The sequence below is a fragment of the Mangifera indica genome, chromosome 11 (genome assembly GCF_011075055.1).
Source record: "Mangifera indica cultivar Alphonso chromosome 11, CATAS_Mindica_2.1, whole genome shotgun sequence".
NCBI lineage: Eukaryota > Viridiplantae > Streptophyta > Magnoliopsida > Sapindales > Anacardiaceae > Mangifera > Mangifera indica.
In genome coordinates, this window is record NC_058147.1 from 5760166 (window position 1) to 5781294 (window position 21129).

General features: G+C 34.7%; 4 protein-coding genes and 1 pseudogene across 8 annotated transcripts; 2 read left to right on the forward strand and 3 right to left on the reverse strand.

Annotated features, from left to right (window-relative positions):
- The first annotated feature begins 45 nt into the window (after positions 1–45).
- LOC123228869 (gamma-glutamylcyclotransferase 2-3) lies at positions 46–3022 on the forward strand. Of its 2 annotated transcripts, XM_044654352.1 has the most exons (8): positions 48–273; positions 343–419; positions 820–873; positions 1648–1704; positions 1799–1839; positions 1929–2000; positions 2535–2614; positions 2713–3022. In XM_044654352.1, the coding sequence occupies exons 1-8, from the start codon at positions 165–167 to the stop codon at positions 2802–2804; spliced, it is 582 nt and encodes a 193-aa protein (XP_044510287.1). In that variant the 5' UTR covers positions 48–164; the 3' UTR covers positions 2805–3022. The 2 variants fall into 2 exon arrangements, with proteins under 2 accessions (XP_044510288.1, XP_044510287.1); XM_044654353.1 differs by lacking the exon at positions 1929–2000 and having other exon boundaries at positions 46–273.
- Positions 3023–3817: 795 nt separating this feature from the next.
- On the reverse strand, positions 3818–9139 carry LOC123229870 (annotated as a pseudogene).
- A 246-nt stretch (positions 9140–9385) lies between these two features.
- LOC123229873 lies at positions 9386–12018 on the forward strand. Its single transcript, XM_044655876.1, has 6 exons — positions 9386–9792; positions 9926–10043; positions 10129–10340; positions 10414–10441; positions 10853–10970; positions 11687–12018. The coding sequence occupies exons 1-6, from the start codon at positions 9547–9549 to the stop codon at positions 11766–11768; spliced, it is 804 nt and encodes a 267-aa protein (XP_044511811.1). The 5' UTR covers positions 9386–9546; the 3' UTR covers positions 11769–12018.
- Positions 12019–12108: 90 nt separating this feature from the next.
- Positions 12109–16799, reverse strand: LOC123229872 (general transcription and DNA repair factor IIH subunit TFB4). 4 transcript variants are annotated; one of them, XM_044655875.1, is made up of 13 exons: positions 16688–16799; positions 16518–16606; positions 16063–16333; positions 15656–15702; positions 15235–15272; positions 15111–15156; positions 14523–14576; positions 14348–14416; positions 13794–13870; positions 13613–13708; positions 12828–12918; positions 12472–12499; positions 12109–12368 (listed from the first exon to the last, which is right to left on the reverse strand). In XM_044655875.1, the coding sequence occupies exons 1-11, from the start codon at positions 16716–16718 to the stop codon at positions 12846–12848; spliced, it is 891 nt and encodes a 296-aa protein (XP_044511810.1). In that variant the 5' UTR covers positions 16719–16799; the 3' UTR covers positions 12109–12368; positions 12472–12499; positions 12828–12845. The 4 variants fall into 4 exon arrangements, with proteins under 4 accessions (XP_044511810.1, XP_044511809.1, XP_044511808.1 ...); XM_044655874.1 differs by lacking the exon at positions 12472–12499 and having other exon boundaries at positions 12109–12415; XM_044655873.1 differs by lacking the exon at positions 12472–12499 and having other exon boundaries at positions 12109–12471.
- Positions 16800–17341: 542 nt separating this feature from the next.
- LOC123229871 (lysM domain-containing GPI-anchored protein 1-like) lies at positions 17342–20474 on the reverse strand. Its single transcript, XM_044655871.1, has 5 exons — positions 19597–20474; positions 19185–19302; positions 18919–19080; positions 18773–18804; positions 17342–17841 (listed from the first exon to the last, which is right to left on the reverse strand). The coding sequence occupies exons 1-5, from the start codon at positions 20255–20257 to the stop codon at positions 17564–17566; spliced, it is 1251 nt and encodes a 416-aa protein (XP_044511806.1). The 5' UTR covers positions 20258–20474; the 3' UTR covers positions 17342–17563.
- Between the last annotated feature and the right edge of the window lie 655 nt (positions 20475–21129).

Consider the following 21129-nt stretch of genomic DNA (forward strand, 5'->3'; position numbering starts at 1 on the left):
GAACAAGCCCATTCAAGTCCAACAAAACACAAGGAACAGAAATGAACCTAGCCATGATTATTGAAAAAATGCAACCAGCGACCCTGATTGGCCTCTCTCTGTTTTGTCATCGTTGGTTTTTGTAAGCAAAACAACAAACTTGATTTGATTGAGAAGACAAAAATATGGCGATGTGGGTATTTGGGTACGGGTCTCTGATATGGAAAGTTGGGTTTAACTATGATGATCGTGTTGTTGGTTTCATTAAAGGATATCGCCGTGTCTTCTACCAAGGTGCTTCATTTTTATTCCCTTCAATTTATCAGAACGTGAACGCTTAGTTTAACTCTTTATTATGAATAGGCAGTACTGACCACAGAGGAACTCCTGAGAATCCTGGAAGAACGGTCACTTTGGAACCTGCTGACGGTGAAATCTGTGTACGTTTTCATTTTTATTTTTTTAAACCCCATTTCTCCTTGTTAGTGTTGCTATTGTCTTAAGATAATCCAAATATCTTAGAAATGGGAAACAGCACTCCAATAATGCGGGACCTTTTATGTTGTTCAATCGTGCATAGTCTCCATGATGTATTGCTCAATTATGGGCCGGTTTTGATTCATTGGATTTATGGGTTATCGACTTATAGTGTGCTTGACTGCAATGATCATAAGTGTTGACTGATTTTAGTTGATGCATCAAAATGTTTCAGTTATGTTGTTTCTAAACAGAAATGATGGGCAACATCTAAGATAGGGGTGATTTGATTATGTGCAAATGCTTTGATGTATCAAATGAGACCAGTTTGTGATAGAGTTATTTGGTTTTGCGAGGTGATAGTGGGGAGCTGCATACAAGATCTCCAAGGAAGAGGACAAAGAAAATGCTATAAATGTATGGTTCATTACTTAAATTTCAGAATTTTTTTTGTTGCCTTAGGGATCTCTGATCATATGCCTGACAATGTTAAGAATGAAAGATGCCATTTGTCATACTCCATATAAGCCAATGTGATTGTTATCATACTCCATATAAACCAATATGATTGTTGTCACATTCCATATAAACCAATGTCATTGTGCTCTACAGTTTATCGTAGAATTTCTATAATGATTTTTAAACTATCAATTTTGAGTGGCAAAACAGAGATTTTTTTTAGTCCATTGGGAAGTACATTCAGTAGAACTTGAGATTTATTTTACCATTATATTTCATATAAAAATAGACTCGAGTGTTTTTGCCTATATTTTCTGATTTGTTCCTTGCACATGGAAGAGCTTGTATTATTTTTGGCATTGACTCTCTAAGATATACATAATTGTTGCTTGTCTATTTATTCCAATTTCATAAATTTTTCTTGCCTATTATTAGTGCAACATTCAGTACTAATTTTCAAGATTTTACTGAACCCCAGACTAATTACATATTGCCACTTAGTACTATCAGTATGATGAATGAAGCCAAATCTTGGTTGAGAGGCTGGAAAATTTATTTTTTTAGCTATTGCATCCACCATTTAAAGTTTGCATGGCATTTCATTCTCCCTAAATTCTCAACTATGCCTGATATGTTGCAACCATACATGAATCAGTGTTTTATTTTAACTGAGTTGTAACTCTTTGTTGATGTAATAAATAATTTGTTCCTTTCTTTTTCTTTATGCCTCAGCATTTAGAAGTGCGGGAGAAACAGTATGACCAGAAAGCTTACGTTGATTTCTTCACAGTAAGTTCTAAATGTGAAACTCTATTAGCTTGAAATGCAAATATCGTTCCAAGTTAAAGCAGTCATATAATATCAAGTCAATTTGTTTTTTCAGGACCCTACAGCCACAACTCCTGCAGTCTCTGGAGTAATGCTGTAAGTGGAAGAAACATCATTAAAGTACTTGACCTATGCATGTTAGATTTCCAAAATTAACCAAATTAATTTACACCATCATTCTGTAGATACATTGCATCTGCAGACAAGAATACTAACCAAAACTATTTGGGGCCTGCATCTATTGAAGATATTGCTAAGTATGTCTCTTTTGCCTCTCTTTCGCTTAACTTTATGCAGTTACATGCATATTCAATTCATCAAGAAACTTTTGAACCTCATGAATGGATGCCAAGTGCATCTTGTTTTTACCTGTGACCTATGGAGCAGAAACAGACACTACATGTTGTTCGGTTAATCCTTTTATGTGATAAGAATCCAAACATAACTTTTCATCAGATCATGATTATTAGTATTTTGGCACGAGCAATGCTATATATACTTAGTTTTGAATATATTATTAAGTATCTAGATAGTATATCATCATGTAATTAGGTGTGATTTTATTTTTAGATCAAAATTACTTAATCACATGATAACACATCATTTAAATACTCAGTTAGGCACTCAAAACTAGGTATACATAATTTTATTGTTTTGGCACAACAATGTTTTATTTGCTCCTCATGTGGCTGGCATTCTGCTAGATAACAGCTGCTGGATTATAGTGGTTGAGAACTCACATATTGGAGGCATTCTTGACGTTTTCTTTTTTTATTAAATTTTTGTTGTAGACAAATTGTGCAAGCTGAAGGCCCATCAGGACCTAACAGAGACTACCTTTTCCAACTTGAAAAGGCTCTTCTTGAGTTTGGTAAGTATCTTCATGACCCTATGAATTTGTACTGGAGCAGAATTAGCAACATTAAATGTGTTAATTTTCACTTGAAAATGCCCTTGTCGTATACACAGGATGCAAAGACGAGCACGTAATTAATATTGCAAATGAAGTCAGACGCATTGTTTCAGAGTTGGAGCAGCTTTCTACCCAATCTAAATCCTAAAGTCCATTTCCTGTTGAGTGATTTTTCAAGCCATGATCCTCAGGCTGACACATTTTTTTTTTTTCATTGATAAGGTCCAATCAATGCTGGGGCGACTCATAAACAGTTTCATTCATGTGTCTTATCTTTACATTTTAATCGTTCAAAGCACCTACCCACCGTATTTATCATCATTTGTTTCCTTTATATTGAATAATAAATCAGTCTCTTGGATCTAAGATGTATATTAGTTTTTGAGAATAGGACGTTTCAAATAAAATTGTTCAAAAAAAGAAATGGTCAGAAAAGAGATGCCATTGTTATTTATTAATTAATTAATTATAAATTAATCAGCACGAGTAGAGCTCATGTTTCCACATGCTATGCTGGTGCAATCCCACCCACCAAATAGATACAAGTATCATTATTAGTGATGGATCCAAACCAACCTTACTCGGATTCAAAATATGAGTCAAAATATAATTCAGTTTAATTTTATTTCAATTTAAATTTATTTAGTTCTAATATAAATTAAATTTGAGTTAAAATAGTTAATTCAACCTATTTAAAAAGAATTCAATTCAATTTAACTCACAAATTAAATAGATGGATGATTCAATTTGAATTTTACTCATAACTCGATTCAAATTATATTAAATAATTGTTAAACAATATTGTTTTATAAATAAATCACAAATTTAAACTATGAATCTAGACCATATATTCAAGTCATGAATTTAAACCGTAAATTCGAATTAAACTCAAACAAAAATCAAATCGAACCATTTTCATTTGAATCACTCTTAATATTGACTTGACAAATTCAAATCAAATTTAAACCAATCTATTTTTCATTCGAACCAAGCTCAAACTAAAAAATATTCAAACTCGATTTGATTCAGTTTGATTCATATCCACCACTAATCCTTATATCCACAAACAATAAACACAAATTTGTGTACCAAGGACATGGTTATATGCACATAAGTTTGTGTTTATTATCTGTACGTATAATATTATTGAACCATCAAAAGTAAAACATTCAAGAGTACCTCCATACCTTTTTTACATTTATAATTAAATATAACTCATGATTAAAATGTTTTCATTACTACAGTCTAAACTTAAATCTATTCCGTGGAAGAGGATAGCCTTCAAAATTACTAAATTGGCTGTGGTCAAAAACTCCTAATAGGAATAGGTGCCAGTAGGTTCCCCATCAAAGGTCTCCTGTTGCCACATCCAGTACAAATAATTAAAATTAACAACTAACAATTATTAATACATCTTACACTCGATAAAATATTAAAGCTCCTCTCATCAATCATCTACCAACTCTACCAATGCAGGATTTAATCACTGTTCGAGGACGACTCTGCAAAAGTTGGGTAAAGATCATGTTAGGAAACAAAGTAGGTTTAACATATGTAAGCCAAACCTAAAAATTGAAACTAGAAGCCCAAATCCTTAGCCATAGAAAACCAACAATCACAGGATCCGAGTCTTGTATCCATTTGAGCATAGTGATAACGAATTGCTCCTGATGTAACCAAAAACGGAAAAAAGGTGGGCAGAAACAGATCCTTAAGAAGATTTACCTTCGTTTGCTTCTTCACTCTGGCCATCATCATTGTTGTTTTCTTTATCATCATCATCACTCTCGCCATCATCAGCATCATCGTCACCGCTGTCTTTATCACTACTATCGCTTACCTCAGGCATTTTGGGCTTTGGTGGAGGCAGAAAACTGGTCGTGGACCTTCTACGTGAACTAGTTACAATGTTACTCGTGTCAATGCCTTCAAGTTCTCTTGCTCTTTCCTTTCTCTTTTTAACTTCCTTTATTTCTAGATATACATAGTTCAAGAAAACAATAACACAGCTAGTCAATCATCTTCCATTGCCCAAGACAGGGTGCATATCAAGCAATTAACAAGAAATAAGAAGATTCCACCCAGCTCCAAACTCCATTGGGAGGGCAAAGAAAAATTGTTTCAGTTTGTAAGACAAAATCTGATCTCCTATTTCTTTATAAGAAAATTTGCTCACCCCAAGGAAAATGTGTTCCGGAATGCTATGTGAATAGAGTCTTTAGGCCCTCAACCAGCATCTATTAATTCAATCAACATAAATTTTCTAAAAGAATTTGGAAACCATATGGCCATTTCAGCTTTACTCCCTATTCTCTTTTAAATAAAGCAATGATAAAACTGGAGTAATGTGGAATTACTTTTCTCGTTCAGGTGAGTTGTAGAGTTAGTTATCCATTATCAACCCTGGTATTCCTCCTCTCTATGAGATGTCACATGACCACTTTTTTACCATACAAGTTACCCTTTTAAAGAAATTTAACCATTCAATGCTTTTTACAATCTTAGCTCTGTTTTTGGACATGTGAGAATAATTGTCACTAAACCTAAATCATACTTAGCTTGGTTAGCAAAGATTGAGGAAGTAAACAGTCATGCATCTGTCTTACTTTTTCCTTCTATTATTGCTTGAAACGAGTGACAAGAAAACAAACAACTTAACTATCATTATGAATGTCAGCCATCAACAAATACTAAACCACAGACTAACAGGATGCATATCAAAGCTAGGGAATGCAATAAAAATGCCTACCTTTTTCAGAAGGATTTGAAGACAATCCTTCCCTAGAAAGTATACACTCCAGTTCCTTTATTAGTTGAGCTTCACGTTTGTTCTCAGGCAACTGCTTGACCTTTTTGTAAATCGAGGGAGGAACACTGGAAATGAAGTTAACAATGTGAATACATCATCTAGACAACAATGTATGCCCACAAATTATGAGTTAAAGTAGAACCTCATCCCACATGATTTGATAACTGTTTTTAGATGCTCTACGCCTTTTCCATATGCTGGGGTTGAAACTTCTTTTTTCTGCATTTAATTACAAGATGAAAATAGTGAGATGATGATGAGGATTTAGATTTAGGGGAGATCTCAGAAAAATAAAAGGAAGACCTTCACAGGTTTCTCAGCAGATGATTGTGTTTGATCATCTTCAGAGACAATCCCACACTCTTCTGCATCACTATTATCCTCTGACATTGTTTTTGTAGCCTTGATCTGCTTCTTGCCAGATACCTTGGTTTCCTTTTCTGGTCTTTTCCGTTTTTTAAGCCCTTCAGAATTCTGCAACTTTCTTTTTGAAACAATCTTCTTTCGGGGCTTTACATCATCTTCTTCCTCTCTGGTCCCACTTTCTGATGAATCAGAATTTTTTTGACCAGTGACCTTTTTTAATGCTTTGTTATGAGCATTGTTCTTGAGGTTTTTCTTATTTTCCACAGTTGAATGTTCCAAAACTTCATCAGATCTCAGTACCTGATAAAAACCAGAGGTAAGTGCCAGAAAGGTGAATAACATAAAGTACCTCTAGTACAAAAATGATGCATCTTCAACAAAATACCTCATCAAATTTCTCACTAATCAACTTCTTATATGGATCAAGAGAATACTTATCAAGTTTAAAATCTTCCTCCAACATGCGACGAAGTCCGGCCATTGTAATTGTCCTAAGAGAAGCAAGATACAGGTAAATGCTTCAGTCAATTGAACCAAGGAAAATTTTTAGCAAAGCAATGACACAACTGAAAACTTAACTATTTCATAAGATAGGGAAATGAACATAAATGCACATATGATAGAAGAGGCTATATACAAATCAAGTAATAGCAACACAATTAATGACATTTTGAATAATGAAGTAGCATACTCAGAATTAGCTTTGATGTAAGCAGCTCTTTTTCTGATGGCTTTTTTTATTGCGATCTCACTTGGAGGTTCTTTTTCATGGCTTTGAAATTTCTCAGCTTCAGATTTAGGTGTTTTATTTCCTGTCAGAAGGCCCAATACAGGAGAGTCTTCCATTTTCTCAGTATCTTCGGAGCAAGGCTCCTTCAGATCTTTTTTGACTGACAACTTTCAGGTGAATTTTCTCCTCCTCCTTTTGTTGTACAAACATTTGGTTTAGCAGTTTTCCCAGAAACATTTGAGGCATTGTTGTCATCGGCATCATCCATGCACTACCATTAAGAATTTATCAAACACAAGCAAAATGAGATATAAATAATAATTAGAACACCTTCTATCAACAGTCTGAACTCAAGAACGAAAAATTAGTTAGCATGTGAATTCTGGTATAATGATGATGATGAAATATTTGTGACAATAATAACAGGAATGGCAGATCAATACCAGCCATAACAACAAGATGGTGACAATAATATAACCCACCCAAGATAGTTTCAAGACTAAAAGAACTATCTGCAAGCAACATTGAGTTGCACCAAATTCCAAAAAACTGACAAGAGTATGCACATCCTTTCCAAATCTCTAAGAATCAATGTTTAAGTACTGGAAGATCAAATTAAAAGAGATTTTAAGTTTCACTACTTGTATGTGTAAACAAGTAATTAACAATTTCCAATAAACTGAAGACAAATAAAATTTATTTTGTATGATAAATGATAAGTAATAAACAGATCACTTCACCCAAAAACAAGCATAGAGAAATTTAAAGCACAACTTGATGTGCAAGAAAAAAAAATCTGCATACATGCTTTCTAATATAACCTACTAACGTCGTAAATGGATGAAGACTGAATAAGTATCTGGACAAAGAAAGGGTACCTCTGCCAAACACTGTTTTATAAATTTCTTGTATTCATCCAGAGCAAATGTCTCCATCCCAAGGTCCTCCTCTAACAATCTCCGAACCCCCACAAAAGTCAAAGAACTGCAATTGGAAACAAATTCAACCACTCTCATTTTTGGCTTACATACATAGGGTAACAATCAAGCTAAGGTATAGATTTAGATACCATGCAATAAATTGAATCAGCATTGCCAATGACTACATGATAATCATAAAATTTTGTAGCACAACCCAAAAGAAAGAAGCCATGAGATAAAATAGCAAGGACCATTTCCATGTTAAACCATATTTGGCCACAAAAGAATGAGGAAAATCAAGGATGCTAAACAGAAAGTAGCAAGTGAATCACCAAGCAGACAACATTTAACTTTATCATACACACTGGATGTTCTAATCCTTATCTCTTTATTTGAATATTAAATTGAACTTCAGCAAATCATATAACCTAGAAAGAGACACTGGAAGAATATCAATTAGAACACAAGACTAAAAGAAATAGGGAGGATCATAACCATTTACTAATTCCTTTTAACTCTATTTTTTTAAACATTTAGAGGACAAAACTAAACAACATACTTTTCATCCCCCAATTGACAAGGAACCATGTTGAGAAAAGAGTCTTTCATGTCACTTCTTCCAAAATCTATTTTTTTATTTACAACAAGTTTTTCTTTCCATCCAGCCATAATGGATTTCACCCAAAAATATTGCAGTTGGAATATCAATGGTGGCTCCATTTTCAATAAGACTTAAGCCGATATGATACCAATGCTCATTTCTAACCTGCTGAGTACAATCTTCTAACCTCCACTTATGCAAAGTGGATTAAAAATAGTACTTTTAGACTTGTAGCCTGCCATCAACATGAAATTGAACATCAAAACATCATCCTTGGTTGGTCCTGGGACCTTCCCTTGTTTTAGTTTCCTACACCCACAAGCTCCTGTAACAAATGGAATTTGACATTTATTCACCCATAAACCCTCTTAAAGCTTACACCAGCAAATCACCTTTTAGTCATTAAGACAAGGATCAATTTCCACCTCAAGCCAAAGTCAATCATAGTTTACTCACTAATTGCTAGCTTAAAACACCAATAAGCAGCACCATCCCAAAGACAGACGATTGATGGCCTTCACTTTGTGTAAGGTCAATTTTTTTAATCAAAATTAGGAATAAACTCAGCCTTTCATTATTTCTTTTTCACACTTTTCACTCCTTCTCTTTCAATGAGACAATGTATCCGAATTAAATAAAACATAATCCCCTACCAGTCCCCAACTTTCCCGAACAATCCAGTTCTATAGTTAAACAAATTAAACCATAAAAATCAATTTACAAACACGATACACATATAATAGTACAAACCAACGGCTAAAAATAACAATTAAACTTCTACTCCTTCATTGAACAACTAAACATAAACATGTAGAGAGTGAGAGTTTATAAGTGTGTACTCGGTTTGTTCTTTAAAGTGATCCATGCGAGAGTGCAAGGCACCCTTAATTTGAGACTCCATGCAATCGTGCGCGTCTTTCTTCACATTCTTGCTATCTTGTGCTTCTTCAGTCATTCTCAGTCGGTTCGAGTGTGCGCGAATGCCCTCTTCCGGAACTCAAAAAAAGTCTTAAGGAGCGTGAAGGGGAAGAAATATTGAGGAGATTTTACTTTGTGTTATACCGCATATAACCAGAGTTTTCCGAAGATCTAAACCGTTGGTTTTGTTGAATTTTTCATTGACTGCTGTACTACTCGGAATTGCGTACGTTGCACTTGCTTTCACGTGACATTATTATATCACAACAAAGCAGTCAAAGTTAAAGTAAGGGTGAAATGTAACTTATGACCAAATATAATGGTAAAAAAACAAATTAAAATACTTGAGGGGTAATTTAAATACATACTTTTTCCTCCAAACTAGTAAGATGCTATTATTATTACTTATAATAGCCTCCCTGCCTTGCATTGTTCCTCGGTTTCATTTTTATACACGCAACGCAACCATCAGGAACTCAAAACGACAACGAGAACAATATCGAACGGCCTAGGGTCCCTGAAATATTTTCTCCGGATCGAAAAATCATGCGAGGCCACGAAGCGATAGAGGTAGCGAAAACCGTCATGGAGGTGGCTGACGTGGCATGGACAGCCGTCGAATGTTGCCACCATCACCATGAGGGGACTGAAACAATGCCCACCGTGTCTAGGGAGGACTTGGAGTCACTTAAATCGGAGAATCGCCGTTTAAGGAACTTGCTGGAGCAGAATCTTAAGCTGCTTGAAAATTTGTCTAAGTCGCCTCGTTTGTTAAATGACTGTCCTCCTGATGTATGTCTCCGTCGTTTTGCAGCTTTTTAAATATAAAGATGCTTCCTTTAAGTTTTGTTATTGGATGTCTATTTACCGTGATTTTCAATATGAAATTGGCTTAAATTAATGGGAAGTTGTTTTGTAATTGTAGTTGTATGCACGGCTAGTGGCTACCGTCGATTCCAAGGAATTCTTATCTAGGCTAAAAAAATTTCGTCATGAATCGATTAATGGAACTGGGGTTGAATTTCCTTTCAAAGAGGCTACAGGTTTCCACATCTGTACAAGTTAGTTTTAATTGCTATAGGTTTGGAACTTGATAAGGACTTCATCTTTTTTTGGTTACTTGATCAGATGATGACGTGCGTTCGGCCGGAATTTTGATTAATGTTGATCAAGAAAATCCCAGTTGGTGGGTTTGGGTGACGGATGAAATGGCACCAAGTAATGTTGAGGAGTGGAGTGGAATTGATGATGAGAGTTATGTAGTCGTTAACGAGGAGCATGTGGTTGATGGGGTTGCCAATTTCATGGCTAAATGCATTTTTTCCAACCCAAAAGCTCAGGTATGTTTCCACTCAAATGTAAATGGTCATGATTTGTTTTGTATAATGTAACATCATTTGGTTGGAATTGCAGAATGTAACACCAGAGGAGCTGCAGAAAAGTAAGTTCGCTTTTGAACTGTTTGATTTTGAAAGTTATTCTCTTTGTGATATTTGTTTGCAGAATCTAATAAAGGTTGTATATAGCTCTCTTTTCTTGTACTTTGTCATAGTTTCGTTTATAGAGTAGGTAAATGTTTTCTGAATGATATGAAACTGCTTTCAAAGCAACCATACGTGTTGTTTTTTCTTTCTTTATTGAGAATTGGTGCTTTGAAACTGGTTATATATCTTTTATGTTTGTGCTTGACAGTTTTTTTAATTTTTCCTGGTTTAAGTTCAAATCTATAGCACCTTTCCCACAAGTTTAGAGCTTTCTACATGTAGGTGCTGGCTATGTGGCATAGTTCAATGATCTTAGTGTTTATGTCATTTTAAGAATTATCGATCTTATTAATATGGTTTAATTCCAGTTCTGGCAAAAGCATTGGGCAGTGGGGGCAAATTAAGCAAATTGGAGAAGATTTTTGGTATCTGGCATGCTGGAAAGACGTTTTATGCACTTTCCACCTGGGGACTTGCACTGGCAGGGTGAGTTTTGCCATGATTTATTATTATTATGATTTTTCAGTGTGTACATGCTTTTGAGATTGCCACTCTCAATCCTCTGCTGCGCTTCTAGTCAAAAGGAATTAGACATGTATGGGTATTTACCATCTAAGAAGCAATGACCTCATATGTAAAAAATTTGTACTAATAACAATTCCTGAAGTTGATCCATCATCTGCATTAGAGGGGAGGGGACAGAGTTAGTATGTTGTGGTGTGACTGAGGCATCTTTCTGCATTATGTACTAGTATTTGTAAGTATCTATAAAAAACTTCAACCTTAAATCTTTTACACATTGTTGCAACCATTCATTTGCGAGAAGGCATCTTTCCATCTGTCCTTCAATCAGTGATAAAAATCCTGCACACAGGTTGTGGGAGTTGCTTTTTATAGGGTTGCAACTTTGAAAGTTGGATTAGATTTGGTTTGGGTATTCTTGTTCACTTGAGTAGGGTTCAGAAGAAAAGAATAGATGAAACAAGCACCAAAGCCGCATGGGTTGCGCCCTGTTCCACTAATGAATTTAGTCTTTTTTACTTGTTATTCATCCAACCAAGCCTTTGACTGAATAGATTGGTACATGGGATTGGAATCAAACCAGAACAAAGTACTGGGCGTATTTATGAAGGCAGAAAGGAATGGTGTACTCCATCTTACATTTGTATGCTTATATTTCGTAATATGAGTTTTGGTTGCAGGTTGTATAGGAGTCGCACTGTACTTAAACTTGCTGCAATGGGTGTTCGCACGACCAGCAAAGTTGTTCTCAAGGCTCTCTGAAGTTGGAATTTCCACTGAAATGAATTCACCCAATGATGTAGACTAACCATATCAATAATAGGGGTTGGGTTATCAATTTGAGCGGGAAGCTAAAAACTCGATTGTTCTCGATTGCTTGTCAAGTGTGCATTATTTTGATATGTAGATGCTGTAAATATGTTGGCTTTGTATTGTGCCATTCAATGACATTAATGTTGATTGATTTCGACACAACCCTTGTGAAGATAATCAATCTTCTGTTTATCTCGAATTAGTACTCACCGCATTCCTAGATACCTTTTCAATTGTATTCTGTATCATTTCATTGAACCAGATAAAACAATAAACAGCATTATACATATGTTATCAATATTTTTATATTTATTTCAAATGTCTTAAGAACCCAGCATCAACCGTAACAAGCTACATACATTGCTCAAATTTGCAATTTCATTCAAATCTCATTGTCTCATGACTGTTGTATAAGTAGAGACGATAGAAGGAACAACACCAGTAGTCATTCAAAAAAGTCACTCAAAACAGTTAAATATGCAGCCCAAGATTTGATTAATTGGCATCCCAAGATTTGATTTCTAGTCACCTCTGTCCTAATTGCATCCACTGTTGATGACTTGTTTTCCAGTATTCATATCTTTCCACGCAAAGTTCTGGGAAAAGAGAGATAATCACATGATAGTTCAGGAAAGAGGACAACGTGGCTCTCCTGTTGATCATAGCTTGATCAGCTTTACCTATAAAACAAAAACTTTGAACCATCCATTTCTTTTTCTTTTAAAACTATAATGCCAAAGTTCTGTTTGAAAATTTTATTCCCTTAATCCATCAACAATATTTTGATAAACATCAATTCTGTGAGTTCTATCTTCTGAACAAACAAACCACAACTATTCAGGTGATTTATTGAAAACTAGATATATGGAATCTACTTTGCAAGGAAAATGTACCAGAAAAACCAATTAACACAATTTTATGAGTTTAAACTTTTAATGTATTATCAAGTGTATTTTAATTAAGTATAGCAGATGCACCACACATAGTCCAAAATAAAAATTACTATACCTTTCAAAGAATATAACATTATGAATCTGGAGCCTTTCTCTTCCGATTTTCAGCAGAGGCATCATCTGATTGGGCTTGACCAAATACAGACCTGCAGAATGCAAAAGGCCATAATAAAAAACTTAGCTAGAATGATTATGGAAAAGTATCATAGCAAAATGGAGTCATCTCTTGTGTCTTTAACTTTAGTCTCACAGATAAAACAGTTAGATATATTATCTTACAGAACTCTTTCTGCAGCAATGACAATCATTAATAGCCATGCAATATTAACTTTATAAGCTCCTGACAGAGAAGTAAAATTTTGCTCAGGTTTATCATTCCACCAGTAAACTAGCATTCCTACTACACCACACTTTGACTCACAGCACTGGTTTGGGTTAGTATTTATTTTATTATTATCCTGCATATTCACTTAAATTCAATATAATGCATGTGATCAAGTATCGGCAATGACTTTTTGTAAGGGCAAAAAGTCTATCCAATGGACACAAATTGATTGTTTGGCACAAGCTAAGTCTGGTCTAAGGGCTATGGCCAACAACAAATATGAAAAATTTTGTTGCCTCTTTGGAAGCATTGTTCCTTTGTCGTCGCACTGGATTTCAAAAATTCTGGTACAAAGAACTTTGCAATATTTTTTCAGATCGGTTAAGAATCATAGTATAGAAAGTAAGTTCCAAATTCCAAATAATGGGCATATATTCCCGTTAAGCAAACTAAATATTATAAGAACTTGAGAAAACAGAAAATGAAATTTCATGTAATATGTAATTTGTGCTTACCCGCATGTTGAGCATTTCTTTTGATGCTTACAAAATATGGACAAACAGACAGAACATATGTAACCCATATCAATTGTATTTTTATGACAAAAACACCTGCAAATTGTAGAATTGTGATAAGGTGAACTCATTCATAATAATGATAGGGTAATAGACAATTAAATATGTGAATTTAACTTACGAAGCACGAAAATCAACACCAACAGGCTTAGGAAGTTGTAAGAAATTGCGAGAATGTAAATCAGTTCCAAAAATGGTCTACATATGTCAAAGATATCACATTAGACACATGAAATTGAAACTAAAAGGAAGAAAAAGACCCTCTGAGTCACATGGAAACAGGAAGATCCTAGTCAGAAGATAGAAAATAGTCATACAAGACAAGAACAAAGAACATTTAAACAAAAATGCACTAGGTAGATTTTGGATTTTGTAATAGACATTGTAGCTGATTTCTAATTAAGACAAAGAGTATGTTGTTTTCAGATTAAATCACATGTGAGTGTTCTTTCTAATTTAATGATCTTGTTTGTAAGTTTCAATTCATACACATGAAATATTTTTTTTAAAAAAATCCAGTTACCAATTCAATCTAAATACTGATGTAAGGATCACAAAAATTTTTTAATTTAAGCAAAACACTTGTGGAAATGTTAAAATTAGTGACAGTAGGGAGATTAAAATATTAAAAATATAAATACCTGCTAAGTCATTCAAATAAGATAAATGGTATACCATGAGATATTGAAAGAGCCCATCCAATTGCTGAGGCTTATGATGTACACCGCCAGTTATGTAAGAAGCCTGTTACTCTCATGCATCCAAAGCAATCAGGACAGCAGACGGTTGGAAGATGCTTGCGTCTGTTATAACATGAATCCAATCATAATAAGAGCTATTAATAAGTTACCTGCTGCAGGAAGGCAGAATTTTGAGCCCCAATATAACAAGAATCTATTGGAATCTGCAAAAAAAAGCAAATTAATATTAAAATAGAGTTTATAAATCTGAAAGGCCATGAATCCAGCTACTGATAGTAATGCGTAAAGTAATAAGGGGAAGAAGCCAAATCACAAACACAAACATTCTAAACCTACTAATGTATTGTACAATAGGCAATTAAAAAACTATCTCCTCCTAATTTCTATTCACGCTCACTAACTTCACATGACTAGTTCTATCAACAAAGATTTCTCCATTTAACTTGAGGGATCATTGAATCAGCATATGGATTATAAACTCAAACAGATTCAAGTAGGAAGGTTTAAATTCTACTTGGATGGTTTGACTGAAGGAAGCATAAACATTGTAGAACATTAATTTGCAAAATGGATCGAGTTATATGCAGCTCAATAAAAATGTGATAACTTGTAATTACTTCTATCTTTCAAATGAACTTAACCCGGCAACAAAGACAAAGCGGAACAGGAATGATGAGACAAATATAAAGATATAAAAAACATAAAAACCAAAAAAATCTAAAAGCAACATTCAATACCATAGAGCGTTGTGCAGAGAATATTGCATTCATGATTGCAACATATCTGAAAAGAAGAAAACCCTTCAGAGCACATGCTAACAAAAAAACAAATAAATCATGCAAACAGTCATAAACAACATACTGTTCAGGTCCATCTGGAGATCCCTGCAAGCATAAAATCTGCTTTCATAATATTAGGAAGATCATTAGTAGCCAGTTAAAAAACTAAAGTCATCAATTAACAAGAAAGTAAACCATAAAAGGCAAAAAAAATCGCAGTGCAAGATGTCTCTGTAACCATAAAATTAAATAATGGGCCAATTCACTGCAGCATGGGGGAAAAGAGAAGTGAATGAAAATAAAAATAGAAAAAAAAATTGAGGTTGGCGAATGGTCAGTAAATGAGTCCAGTTGAACACGTTTAAAAATTGTATAATACTTATTCCATTTTTTATATAGCCATTGTCCCCGTTAAATCAAGCAAATTTGGTTTGAAATATAGATTCAGGAACTTAGACTGCATCTAAACAAAGTTGATTGATGGAAAACACAAAAATACTCACTCGAGGTTGCGGATGGAGTGTTCCTGAGCGGAAAACCCTCTGTATGTCTATTTAGAGAATCAAATCAAACAATTTGCAAAATCATATTACCAAAATGTGAAACTGCCCCATTCTCTTACAGGCATTCATATTATAAGCAAATCACAAGGCAATCACAATTCACTCAGAATATAGAAATGCATAATATTATTTTACTAACAGACAAACTGCTCCCACAGGATGAATTATTCCTTTTAAACAAAGACAAAACAAATCACCCAATATTCACTATTTTTGTTTTATTAAGAAATTTGTTAGAACAGTCACTTGAAACAGTGTGTCCACTTTTCTTAAAATGACCCCATGTTAGAAAGAATATCAAAAAATTCCCATTACATGCAATACATCCATTCAAACCGAAAGGATACAACAAAGAGCCATCGATAATGAGCCTGATAACAGGGAACAAGCAATCCTTCCGTCCGTCTCTTGTTTACTAAGTTTCTCATCTTTAATAAAAAATTCCTCCAAATTTTGCAACAAAATCCCACATAATGCAGGCATTCGACCATTTCCAAAGCTCTGATTGCTCGTCAATGATGAATCATATAGGTAGTCACATGTATTATAGCCAGTAGCAATAACTACAACTTGGTTGAGTTGATTCATAGTCAGTATCGCATTCAAAAACGCAAAGACCTGTAGATATATAGCAAATTAAAAACCTAAAAAACAGTTAAACCCAATCAAAAAGTTTAATAAAGAACGTCGAACCAAATTTTCTAAAGGTTCCCCTGATTGGGAGAATTAATATAGCGAACAAGAAACTGCAGGAACAGAAAAAAATAAAAAGATATAAAAAAAAAAGAAAATTAGGGTTTACATGAGAGAGGAACTGAGTGAAGGAGAAATAAGAAGAGCTCCAGAAGAAAGGATTAGTGTCGAGTAACACCACTACAAGGCTAACATCATCTGCAATTAAACAATCAAACATTACATTGACAACATTAGAGAAATCAAATCTGCGTAAATGTACAGAGAATGAGTTGAGACCTGAGTAGAGCTTGGAGGGAGCTGAAGCCATTAATCTTGGAATTGAAGTTGCTCTAAGCTGTGCTGTTTTGTTTTGCTTACTTCTTGCTTGTTTATACTAGTGTAAAATTAAACAAAGGGTGTGAAACTAAGACCAGAACGCAAGGCCAACTTCTAGGCCCATTAAACAAAAGCCCGACATTTATTTAAAATTCGTGTTGGAGATTTTATAACCCTCCATTACAAAGACAAACTTAGATAGAACTTGATTTGATCCAAACCAAATTCAAATAAAAGCCAATTCAAAATTGACAAGCTGAAATTTTCTGAACTCTGAGTTTAGTTTGATTTTACAAATCAAGGTTCAAACCCTGTTTGAAAACAACTTACTTTGGATTCTATTCAAAGTAAACTCAAATATTAATTCAAACTAGTTCTAAGTTGCAACTGAAGCTTGAGTCGAATTCAATCCTATTTCTAGAACTCATTTGAAAAAAAGGTGTTAATATGATTGAATCAATATGCTATTTTTGTAATATTCAATATCATAAAACTTATCAATAAATCTATGGGCATTTATAAGAAATACCAAAAATAATGTGCCAATATTAAATTTAATGATTTTAAATTAAAAATAAAATATAGATATCACATTATCAAGACTACACAAAATAATAATAGCAAGAAGGAATTACCCTTAACTCTCATTTCATGGTTGGGGAAATAAATAAGTAAACAAAATACTAGATGCAACAAAAAAAAAAAATCCTCTGGTTTGCTGCATGTTCAATGTAGTCATAAATAGACAGGTTACATACAACAGACTGGTGGAACTGGTTAAAAAACCAACCACGCAGAAAAAAACACATCATCTAGGCAAATAGTTGACTGAAAAAATTACAAGGAAAAAAACATCATGAACTTGACAAATGAACATAAGATGAATGCCATGGGAAATGTGGCTAATGAATTCATCAAGGAGCTAGCACCAGAAACACTCCCAGAAGGACTGCTTATGGGGGAAACGCCAGGGAGCAACCCGGTTGATGGCACCACGGAAGACTTGGGTGTTGTCGATCCAGCACCATCTGACTCAGGTGCAGGTGCTGGAGCACTTACAGAATCTTTGCTTACCGAGGAAGGTGGAGCTATAAGCGGCGGAAATTGCTGAGGTCCTGCATCATTTAACAGAATGCTTAACAAAAAATAAATAACTATAACACAATTGCGTGATTATTTGAACAGATTTGAACATTGTTAGGACTAATATCTACGTGAAATATATATGAGCAATTATGAAATGGGATTGGACTGTTATGAAATATTTATGGGCAGTTATAACATGAGCAAGCAAAAAATAGAGATTGGGGAACGAGAGAAAGGGGAAGAAACTAGGTTTTGTTTGGGCAACCGGTAGCTAATTGAGAGAGAGTCTAGGCTCTCAAAAAGTAGACAAATCAAAGAGAGTTTCGGCCTCTTGAATAGCTGAAATTTGAGAGCACCTGACTCTTGAATAGCTGGAATCTATCCATTTGAGAATATAAAAATACAGTAAAAGGTTACTCGATTCTGGGTGTTGTTCTGTTTTACCTCCTAGAAATCAATTCTATTTGTGTGTGTTTTGAGTTGGTTGGGGTGATTTCTGGGTTCCTAAAAAACATCGTTACTGGAAATAAAATGGTAGCTTCAACTTGAAAGCACTTTAAATTCATGAATTCATCTGGCACATCTAGACTGTCACCAAAATCAACAGACAAAAGCTGATAATGGAAAACAAAGATTATTCATTAATTTCCTAAGAACAAATTCTTATTAGAACATCAATTTCCTGGCATGAATTGTCTAGCTTGTCTGAGAGGCAGAACAAGCCAAGAGAAATCAATCATGCCACTGCAGCAACTATAACATATAAAAAACATGGTTGACTTACTGAAGAAAACTAGAAAAACAAATCTGTAGCAATCTCTCAAAAGAATTCACAAAATAAAATTAGGCATATCAATGTTGAGAAATGAAGTAGAGATTAAAATAAATAATGCAGTGGACTTATCAGCTCTCATGCACCTCCAAATACTCCATCACAATAAATTACTTAACAAAATTTACCTGGACATCGAGGTTGTAGAGATGTAGACAGCCTGCAGGGTTGAATACAATTTTAAAAGGCTCAGCCATCAGATTGAAACTAGATTCCACAATTACATGTCTAAATAAACATTAATGAAGCAACATAAGAAACAGAAATAGCATACGTAGTCATGATGGTGCCATTGACAAAGCCGCCATAACTACATGAAGTGACATTACACCCAGCACTACTCTGTTGCATCGTAACATTTCCAAGCATAAGATTACTATTTTTACATTGCATGCTAGAACACGAAACCGCCAAAGAAGCAGGCATGCAGTACAAACTGTTTTAAACAAAAAATGAAGCTGATTAGCACAAGCTGAAACACTAAAAGAAAAAGGAAATCCAGTACCTAAACCAACATGCAAGTAAGATTTGTTCATTTACTTGAGATTCCCTGGCCCACAACTGCATTGTACACAATGGCTCGCTGTGATAGCATAGCTCCCATTTGGCACAATCAAAGCACGATCCGAAGCATATCTAGGAAAATTTGATGCACAAGCTGCAATTCAAGAAGCAAATCAACAAAACCATTAATCAATGTTCATAGACAAAACACGCAAGTACTAACTCAAATTGCATCAAGAAACTACACACTGTGGCAACTATAAGGCATTCTACTGCAATAAAAACAGCAAATATGCCAAAATACGATGATGTTTGCAGCAAACAACCACAATCATACAAAATTAAGCAACATAGATCTCTATTCAATCAAATGGCTCTAACTTTAAACCCAAAAATCTCGTTCAGTACTTTAAATTCATCAAAAATGAATAAAAAATATAAACTTTACCTGGCAATGGAACTGCAAGAATATCAGCAGCCTTGATGGCCGTGCTCCCCATAGCATTAACATTCATCAAATCCGTAACGGTCGTGCTATACCTAGCCGCAATTCCCGCAAGTGTGTCCACTTCCTTGACAACATAACTCAAATAAACAGCCGGCAACGAATTATCCGTCCCATTAAAACAAGTACACGGAAGCGGCACCAGCAAGCTCACTCCCACATCCAAAACATCCGGGTCCTGTATATTATTCGCTTCTCTCAACTGATCGGCCGAAACAAGACCCGAGTAAACTTTGTTCGCAATGGACGCCAACGTGTCCGAGGGCCGAGTCTTGTAGTGAGTGGACACGGACTTCCGAATCCCGTCCACGCAGGAGCACGTGACGGGTATCTTCAGGAAGAGCTGAGACGGAAGAATGTGATTCTCCACGTCTGGGTAGGAAATGTCGATGGCATTAACTGTGAGAATCGAAATGGGGTCGGCGTTAAAGAGAGATCCGACCTCGGAGACTTTGAGGTCGGTGTCAAGTGTGTAGCCGAGTAAAGCGTTGCAGTAGTCTGAGTTGGAGCACGGCTCGATAGTTGATTTTGAGAGGACTAGAACCACATTGACTAGAATCAAGAAGCAGGAGGAAGCAATGGCGGTAGGGTTTTGGCTTGGCATTGCCTTTGTTTTAGGGTTTTAGAGGTTGAAATTTGTGGCTATAGTTTTGGAACAGAGAGAGTGTTGTTGTGAAGAAAGAGGAAAGTAAGAGGACTGGGATTGAGGGAGGAGACAAACGTTAATGTATTGCATAAGCTGAGAACACAGGGTGAGGTTCTCGATCTTTGAGATCAGAGAGTCTGCTTTTTTACTGGACCATTTCGTCCCTTTCTAATTTTAAATTTCTCTCCTTTTCAAATTTAAGGAGCGTCTTGATGAATGACAATCCAATGGGATGCCTACTTGACGGATTTGCCCTCGTTGGTTGCTTCATTCATTATTCTTTGAGGGAAATTATCTATTGAAGTAAGTTAATTTATGTTATTTGAAAATTTTACCAAAATTGTAACATGCAAAAGTTGATGGTAAATTATAATTGCAACCCTTTTCTAATCTAATCTCCTTTTAAGTTATTTAAAAATGTATTTTTCACATACTTTAAATGTAATGCTATGGAATTTTTGCCAAGTTTCTATGAATAATTATATTGATTAATATTTTTTATGAGTAGTATTATGTATATATATTTTTAATATATAAATAATATGTTATCATATAATTGAGTATTATTTTATTTTTAATTTAAAATTATTCGATTATATAATAACTAATTATTTGTATATCTAAATTATGTATCAAAAATATATACCCATTATTTTTATTGTTTATTGAAACCCTTTAAAGTTTACTTTCTAACTCTTAGCCTCCGCTCTTCCCCTCCAACAACAAACACAAACACATCCTTTTCTTAAGCCAAGGCTACAACATTGCTTAGAGGTGGTTGTCCCCTCGTGAGGCCATGAACTTGATTGAAGGTATTGGTTTGTAAGGTC

Excerpts from the sequence above, each read along its gene's own strand:
- LOC123229873 (XM_044655876.1), top strand. The coding sequence starts at position 9,547 with ATGCGAGGCCACGAAGCGATAGAGGTAGCGAAAACCGTCATGGAGGTG. Across the intron at positions 10,044-10,128 it reads TCCTTTCAAAGAGGCTACAG|ATGATGACGTGCGTTCGGCC; the intron begins GTTTCCACATCT and ends TTACTTGATCAG. Across the intron at positions 10,341-10,413 it reads TTTCCAACCCAAAAGCTCAG|AATGTAACACCAGAGGAGCT; the intron begins GTATGTTTCCAC and ends TTGGAATTGCAG.
- LOC123229871 (XM_044655871.1), bottom strand. The coding sequence starts at position 20,257 with ATGCCAAGCCAAAACCCTACCGCCATTGCTTCCTCCTGCTTCTTGATT. Across the intron at positions 19,081-19,184 it reads TGTGGGCCAGGGAATCTCAA|TTTGTACTGCATGCCTGCTT; the intron begins GTAAATGAACAA and ends TGTTTAAAACAG. Across the intron at positions 17,842-18,772 it reads TCTACAACCTCGATGTCCAG|GACCTCAGCAATTTCCGCCG; the intron begins GTAAATTTTGTT and ends TAAATGATGCAG.
- LOC123229872 (XM_044655874.1), bottom strand. The coding sequence starts at position 16,718 with ATGGCTTCAGCTCCCTCCAAGCTCTACTCAG. Across the intron at positions 15,703-16,062 it reads ATTATCGATGGCTCTTTGTT|ACATACAGAGGGTTTTCCGC; the intron begins GTATCCTTTCGG and ends TTCTCTAAATAG. Across the intron at positions 13,709-13,793 it reads GGTGTTGATTTTCGTGCTTC|GTGTTTTTGTCATAAAAATA; the intron begins GTAAGTTAAATT and ends TACAATTTGCAG.
- LOC123228869 (XM_044654352.1), top strand. The coding sequence starts at position 165 with ATGGCGATGTGGGTATTTGGGTACGGGTCTCTGATATGGAAAGTTGGG. Across the intron at positions 274-342 it reads TCGCCGTGTCTTCTACCAAG|GCAGTACTGACCACAGAGGA; the intron begins GTGCTTCATTTT and ends TATTATGAATAG. Across the intron at positions 874-1,647 it reads ACAAAGAAAATGCTATAAAT|CATTTAGAAGTGCGGGAGAA; the intron begins GTATGGTTCATT and ends TTTATGCCTCAG.